Source organism: Siniperca chuatsi, linkage group LG1 (assembly GCF_020085105.1).
Source record: "Siniperca chuatsi isolate FFG_IHB_CAS linkage group LG1, ASM2008510v1, whole genome shotgun sequence".
Lineage (NCBI taxonomy): Eukaryota > Metazoa > Chordata > Actinopteri > Centrarchiformes > Sinipercidae > Siniperca > Siniperca chuatsi.
In genome coordinates this window covers 16,224,352-16,232,550 of record NC_058042.1, presented here as the reverse complement: position 1 = coordinate 16,232,550, position 8,199 = coordinate 16,224,352, and the positions used below count along the sequence as shown (strand labels likewise).

Below are 8,199 nucleotides of genomic sequence, written 5' to 3'. Positions count from 1 at the left end.
CGGACCAGAGTTTAGTAATCTCACTGGTTGCAATGTCAAACCAATGGGTGTGTTCGTTTTAAACTCTAGGTGCTCACCCGCTCACCAGCAAGGGCGGAGTGTAGCGCTGCATAATGGGTTTTAAGAAGATTTCTCAGAATTATTAAAAGCAATTGATTTAATTATCGAGTAATATATTTTTGCCCTAACTAAACGATGATGTTACAAAACGGCCCATTGATTACATGTATTTGACATTTCACCGCCCGCCGGGGTCTGATTATATTCACAATCGAGCGCTCCCAGTGGTCCTGTATGCGGAAGCCGACCGACTTCTCCCAAAACTACAAGTCAGCTGCTGGAAAGCTGAAGCTGTTTATCCCTGAATTAGCTTGATGGCAAACGTCGTCAGTTTTTAGGGTGTTGTTTCTGGAAACAGTTGAACTGCTGTTATTTGGAAACTGAAGATCTGTGACAGACTGTCAAGATGAAGTCTGTGTTTCTGCTCGAGGCTTTCTCTTTGGCTTGTTTTGTGCTATTAAATCAAGTGGCAGCGAAGGTAAGGCTAATGTTAGCTGGGTTAGCTAGCGTTAGAGAGAAAATGGTGATGGTGACTTAGTAAACTCAAGTCTTTTCTCTTTAAATCTCCCTAAAAGATTAATTATTTCTCGAGTCTTGACAGTTTTAAGCTAGCTAAGTGTAAGGATATGACGACCAGAAACGTCGCAGGAGTGGCTAACGCTGTGGATTGCCATATGTTCATATAGCCTAACGTTACACTTAGTGCCAGTTAATTTGGTACGCCTAGCTAGAGTTTCATCAAAAACTGAACATTATTGCCACCATGACGCTAGGATTTATTGCATGGCTGTTGTAGAAGACCGAGTTAGCTTTAGCTAACTGAGTGTGTACTGTACGTCTGTAGGGTAGCAAACATTATCTTTAGCTGCTCGTCAATCACTAACCAATGTTATGATCAATATTTTTGTATTAGTGCACTGTGCCATAACACAAAAAAGGCGTCAGGAATTAGACAGAATGTATAGACAACAAGACCAAACAAATACTGTGTTACAATGTGGCTGACATATCAAAACAAAGGTTGAGTTCATATGGTATATACTACTACTACTACTACTACTACTACTAATAATAATAATAATAATAATAATAATAATAATAATAATAATGGCTTTATTTGTATAACACTTTTTCAAACATAAAGGCAACAAAGTGCTTCACATGATTTAAAATAAGAAAACGCAGTAAGACTAAAATAATAGGACAATTACAATATACACAACAATAAGGACATAAAATCAATACAGAATCAAAATATAATTAAAATAGCAAATAATGAAATACACAAAAACTTAAAAGCCAGATTAAACAATTATGTGTTATGTAAGTGTGTTGTTTATGTGTTACCAGCGAAATGTGTGGGTATGTGTGAAGAGGGAGAAGAAAAAAACAAACATATGATACGTGTGATCTATCTGTTACAGAATTCTGAAGACATCCGTTGTAAATGCATCTGCCCGCCATACAGAGAAACCAAGGGGCACATCTACAAACAAAACGTTTCTCTCAAAGACTGGTATGTAAAGTGATGTGTCACTATACTTCCCTGAAAGATATGAGCTGTCCATTTTCTGCTTACTACTAGCATGTTAATGTTATTTTCTGGTGTTTCAGTAACTGTCTCCATGTAGTTGAACCCATGCCGGTTGATGGAAAAGATGTGGAGGCCTACTGTTTACGCTGCGAGTGTAAATATGAAGAGAGGAGCTCGGGGACCATTAAAGTAAGTAGACATTGAAGTTTGTGCGTCTTAGAGTTTATTATTATTGATTACTTTTCATTTGTTTTATCACTTCAATGTAGGGCTGCACCTATTGATTCTATTTACAATTTACAATTATTATAAAATAGAGAAGAACAACCAACCCTCACATTTTAAAAAGCTGGAATCAGTGAATGTTTTGGTTAATATATGCCTTAAATGATTAAAAGGTTTTTAAAATTGTGTGTGTGTTCTATGTTTGGATCATACACACGTCGAGGGAAACCAAACCAGTCAGTAATCATTCTGTATATTTAGGCTACCATCATAATGTACCTCTCCATTTTGGGCCTGCTGCTGCTCTACATGATCTACCTGACTCTCCTGGAGCCCATATTGAAGAGGCGTCTGTTTGGACACTCACAGCTCATCCAAAGTGATGATGATGTTGGGGTATGTGTTCCTCTTAGTATTACAGCATTGTAACTCACAGTAAGAAAGTGCAATCACGTCGTATATTATGGTAATTATGGTACTGCCCCACCCTTCTACCCAGAAAACGAGTTACTCTGAATTCTTACTTGTCAAGTGTCAATAACCTCCCTTCACACACACAGTGTCACATGAGATTCATCCTTCAAGGCCACTGAAGAGGTGGTTTTGGAATGTGCTTCAAATGCTTTAAATGTCCAAATTACACATAAAATATACAACACTTGATTTCAGACTGTTCACACTCTGTTCTCCCACTGTAGCAACTGTCAAGTCAGTCAGTGGAAAAAGAAATGTCTTGCAGTGGCAGAATCACTAAACTGGTTTCTCAGAAAACATTAAATTATAATGGATCTAAAATATGCCAGTTCCCACTAATGGAAGCGAGTAGAAAAGAAAACTAATTACTGAACCAACTTGAAGTAAACTGGGGTTTTAGAGTAATCTTACAATTGCAGTGCATGCAAAAACAGATTCAGATTTCTTGCCTTAAATTTCTATCAGTAATCTAGTCGATGACATAGTCATTTCCATTCCTAACTATTTCAGGAAACCAAAGTACCATTACAATGCTCAACGTGCATACAAAGAGCAAGTAAATCTATTTGGTCTCCAATAGTATAACACAGATATTTAGATATTTAGATATTAACAAAGTAAAACAGTGACAGCCTTTCCCTGACGGGAGAGGGGGAACTGCAGCACTCAGAGTTCAGGCAAGAGGAAGTGTTACATGAGAGCTTTCGCTTAAAAAAAAAAAAAAAAAAGCTTTTTCTGTAAAAATGTGACTAAGCAGCAGTAAACACCAAAATGTTTCACATGGTTAATGTGAAACTATTTAACTTTTATCAGATAGAAATGGAAGATGATGACTAAATCGGCAACCAGATTACTGTCAGAAATTAGGTTCATATAAGAAATGCTAATGTTCTGGTAAATATGCTGTTACTTGTCGCTTTATAGAGGTCACTGGTTTGTTTGGAAATAATGGAAGATATGTAATGGACTTTGCATTCACTGTATTTATGCAGCAGAACAGGAAATGACCACTGGTAGAGACAGCTTGAAATGCAGTAATACTACAATGATCTAATTGACCCAAAGTTGAGACTGTTTGTAGCACAGTATCTTGTAAACTGGACCAAAACTAAGAGAGATTTATAAGCAAAACCAATATAACCGGAGGTACTGCTGTTACATTAATTATAGAGGAAATGGTGGGCTTGTAATGTTTAGTCAGACTTTGATACTGAGAGGCTGCCCAACTGATAGTCATCATGTTAGTCTATTTTCCAACACATTTGTCACAGATGTCAGCTGTGGTTGTGATCCTCCCAATCTTGTTCTGCATTTACTTTCATTGTGTTTTTTTTTTTCCTGATACCAACAATAGCAACTTTATTTTTATAGCACTTTTCAAAAACAAGTTTACAAAATACTTTACAACAAGACATAAAATCAAGAAAATCCAGCGATGAGTAAAATATACTGTTACCAACTAAAACAAAACATAAGCAAATTAAATTTGTCTAAAAAGTCTCATTTGTTTTTCAAAGGGATTTAATAAGGCAGGACGACAAAAAAATGGTCAGGAGACAATACATACTAGGTTTCCCCCAGTATGTTGTTTTGCCGAGGTGGTAAGACACCCAGTCATGTCTCATTTTGTGATCAGTTTAGTAAGTAGATGAAAGCCTAAACAAATGTTTTTTGCTGTGTGAAATAGCCTCTGTTTTTTCTCTTCTAAAAGGTCTCAGGTGTATGTCACAAAAATGTATTTGTTTTTATTAATGTTAGTGGACGTGGTCTTTGTTTAAGGCGAGGTGGCTCAACTCTGTATAAAACACTGCATTATGTGCCTCCACTGTTAAACACACAGGTAACCATTGTAGGAATGCTAAAATCGGGGTTTTATTCATTTTCCTATCTTGTAAGGAGTCTTACACGATAGACCTATAGTGGGTACGGAAAGACCCCTTTTAAATTTTTCACTTTGTTTCATTGCAGCCATTTGCTAAAATCAAAAAAGTTCCATTTTATTTTTCATTAATGTACACTCAGCACCCCATCTTAACAGAAAAAAAAAGGTAGAAATTTGTGCAAATTTATTAAAAAAGAAAAGCTGAAATATCACATGGTCATAAGTATTCAGACCCTTTGCTCAGTATTGAGTAGACACACCCTTTTGAGCTAGTATAGCCATGAGTCTTCTTGGGAATGATGCAAGATGTTTTTCACACCTGGATTTGGGGATCCTCGGCCATTCTTCCTTGCAGATCCTTTCCAGTTCCGTCAGGTTGGATGGTGAACGTTGGTGGACAGCCATTTTCAGTCTCTCCAGAGATGCTCAGTTGGGGTTAGGTCAGGGCTCTGGCTGGGCCAGTCTTTGTTATTTTAGCTGTGTGCTTAGGGTCATTGTCTTGTTGGAAGGTGAGCCTTCGCCCCGATCTGAGGTCCCGAGCACTCTGGAAGAGGTTTTCTTCTAGGATATCTCTGTACTTGGCCACATTCATCTTTCCTTCAATTGCAACCAGTCGTCCTGTCCCTGCAGCTGAAAAACACCCCCATAGCATGATGCTGCCACCACCATGTTTCACTGTTGGGATTGTATTGGGCAGGTGATGAGAAGTGCCTGGTTTTCTCCACACATACCGCTTAGAATTAACGCCAAAAAGTTCAATCTTGGTCTCATCAGACCAGAGGATCTTATTTCTCATAGTCTGGGAGTCCTTCATGTGTTTTTTGGCAAACTGTATGCAGGCTTTCATATGTCTTGCACTGAGGAGACGCTTCCGTCTGGCCACTCTGCCATAAAGCCCCGACTGGTGGAGGGCTGCAGTGATAGTTGACTTTGTGAAACGTTCTCCCATCTCCCTACTGCATCTCTGGAGCTCAGCCACAGTGATCTTTGGGTTCTTTACCTCTTTCACCAAGGCTCTTCTCCCACGATTGCTCAGTTTGGCTGGACGGTCAGGTCTAGGAAGAGTTCTGGTTGTCCCAAACTTCTTCCACTTAAGGATTATGGAGGCCACTGTGCTCTTAGGAACCTTGAGTGCTGCAGAAATTCTTTTGTAACCTTGGCCAGATCCGTGCCTTGCCACATCTCTGTCTCTGAGCTCCTTGGGCAGTTCCTTCGACCTCATGATTCTCATTTGCTCTGACATGCACTGTGACCTGTACGGTCTTATATAGACAGGTGTGTGCCTTTCCTAATCAAGTCCAATCAGTTTAATTAAACACAGCTGGACTCCAATGAAGGAGTAGAACCATCTCAAGGAGGATCAGAAGAAATGGACAGCATGTGAATTAAATATGAGTGTCACAGCAAAGGGTCTGAATACTTATGACCATGTGATATTTCGGTTTTTCTTTTTTAATAAATTTGCAAAAATTTCTACATTTCTGTTTTTTCTGTCAAGATGGGGTGCTGAGTGTACATTAATGAGAAATAAAACGAACTTTTTTGATTTTAGCAAATGGCTGCAATGAAACAAAGAGTGAAAAATTTAAGGGGCTCTGAATACTTTCCGTACCCACTGTATCACTGACCTATGTCATACCTTTTAGGCTAATCGTGTTTTTTCCATTCTGTGTTTTCAGGACCAGCAGCCTTTTGCCAACGCTCACAATGTTCTGTCCCGTTCGCACTCTCGACCAAACATGCTGAACAAAGTGGAGCATGCCCAGCAGCGCTGGAGGAGGCAGGTCCAGGAACAGAGGAAGTCTGTGTTCGACCGCCATGTTGTTCTCAGTTAAACTGCCCTGCGTGCAAGAGTTACTGGTGGAGCAAAAAACACAAAAAACAAAACAAAAAAACACTGTGACGGAGCCCTCAGTTTATATCGCTTCCTTTCTCTCATCTGTGGTTTGTATCTCATCAAGTGTGACACTTTCGAGGTGAACAAGGGGAAGAAGTCTGGATCTGTAGAGCAGAAGTCCCTTATTTAGTCTGCAGGCAGCACAAGAGATTACAGTGAATTCATTTTTTGCACAATCTTGAATGAACAGTCTTAAATAGCGCTCCTAAAAGCAGAATGTACTCTCTGCCTGCTGTCTAGTTTGCAGAAGTGCCAAGTCACCAGAGAATTTTCAATGAAAAAATTTGATGGTAGAGACAACTAAATGTGAGATAAAAAAATAAATCTTTCAAGTGCATATTTTATTAACATCCTCTTAATTTTTTCTGGCCACAGTGTCAGGTGGAGTCCCAGCTGTCCAAAGCTGACCAGTCTGTCAATTTTACAAGCCTAACTGGCTTTCAGAGTAAAACCACCACTCATCATGGCTGGATAACTGGACCAGCCTCCTGGCTGCATTAATCATCTGTTAACATGTAGCTGGCGGGTATTTTCCACCCTAACATAACTTGGAACTACTGCTCTCACCACAGGAGAAAGGAAATAGTGTAAAATATAAATCTTTCTTTAGAAATGCATGTTTTATAATAAAAATGTTATAAATGTCTTTTTAATCCTTCATTCCCACCATAATGTCTGATAACTGGTGTGAAATCCATCATTTAGTGCATTACATTGAATTTGATATTTGAAAGTAGTTTCACTGAACCTTGTTGCTGAAACCGATGCAATTTGTTGGTGATGTCATAGAAAACGTAGCTGTGCTATTGATCCTCCTTAAACTGCCTAAACAAATCTAATGAACGGTCTTATTTTAGCACTTCCGTGCGCATGGTCTAACATCCGTTCCATTATGAGGGTTTGCAACAGGCAGCATTAATATGACGGGAGGTGTTATTCTGTGTTCAAAGAAGTTTATTTTGTGTATATTGTGTACATGGACAGAGTGGATAAAGAACCACTGTTAGGAGACCTATGAAAGTGTTCTTAACTATTGTATATGTGATACCTTTAATTCTGAAATAAATTTATGGAATATTTGTGATTCTTGCATTTGTAATGTGTTGAACTTCCTTCATGCTTTACTTTAGCTGCAGTCCTAACCAGGAAGTGTTTACCAGTTTGTACAGCTGTTAGCAGATAATACCTATGGATAGTTTGATGATGTTATGTCAACACATCACACCACCACTGTGAGAAATAATATGCAGGTGCACTTTGAAATAAATGTCATGGCCTACTCATTGTACATAGTGCTGGATTAACCTGGCAGGGTGTCCCTGTAAATTAAACCACACACACACATTTCCCCCCAACTCATTTTGCCCAGAGTTGTAGAAATCAGCCAGTATTTCTACACTGGTTTCCTTTATGTTTGTGATCATTTAAACAGAATTATTTAAGATGGTACACCAACTAAAATATATTAAGGTATTAAAACTGGCCCTCCTATAAGACAAGGGCCTCAAGATCTGGTAAAAATGCAGGAGCCAACTTTTAGGTCCCTCACTATTTCCAAACTACACTTTTGTTGTGCATATTACCCAACAAATGAATCAAAATTGATCAAATTACTACAAAGTAGTAGACACTCTGACTTGGTCTGGGGTCACATGTCACATGTTATCCATTTTGCCTGGTTGGTAATCCAGCCTTGGATGCACACATTTAGTTTTAGTGTGCTGGTTACTTTGTGAGTCAATCTCTGACCCTTTTGATGATTTCTGTTCAATGTGTTGGCAAGAGCTTTCTGATCCATAGCAATTTGACACTGCCAATGGAAAAATTATCTATATAGACTCACCTCTGGACTGGTCAGTATAATTTCCTATAAAAAAAACTTAACAGGCATGTTTGCAGTTTAATTTTGGTAAAAGTACCTCAAGTTACTTTTACTGACTGAAAAGCTTCTGGAAACAGCTGGTAAATGGCCAGTTAAACTCTTAATTAATCTGTTGAGCTAAACTGTGACTATTCATTTGTGTGTAAATGTTTAATAACTCTTAGTATCTTCTTTTGTGTGAAAAAGAAGTGATTTCCATAGAGCTGCGTCATCATTTCCTGTGCAGTCCACTTTTCCTTTTTTTT

The 8,199-nt window shown here is 38.5% G+C and overlaps 1 protein-coding gene across 1 annotated transcript; it reads left to right on the top strand.

Moving 5' to 3' along the window:
- The first annotated feature begins 313 nt into the window (after positions 1–313).
- Positions 314–7,151, top strand: tmem9b (TMEM9 domain family, member B). Its single transcript, XM_044204055.1, has 5 exons — positions 314–538; positions 1,485–1,576; positions 1,675–1,783; positions 2,081–2,215; positions 5,855–7,151. The coding sequence occupies exons 1-5, from the start codon at positions 467–469 to the stop codon at positions 6,008–6,010; spliced, it is 564 nt and encodes a 187-aa protein (XP_044059990.1). The 5' UTR covers positions 314–466; the 3' UTR covers positions 6,011–7,151.
- Positions 7,152–8,199: the final 1,048 nt, after the last annotated feature.

Coding starts and splice junctions, on each gene's coding strand:
- tmem9b (XM_044204055.1), top strand. CDS start 467: ATGAAGTCTGTGTTTCTGCTCGAGGCTTTCTCTTTGGCTTGTTTTGTG. Junction 539..1,484: donor TAAATCAAGTGGCAGCGAAG/GTAAGGCTAATG, acceptor TATCTGTTACAG/AATTCTGAAGACATCCGTTG. Junction 1,577..1,674: donor AACGTTTCTCTCAAAGACTG/GTATGTAAAGTG, acceptor CTGGTGTTTCAG/TAACTGTCTCCATGTAGTTG.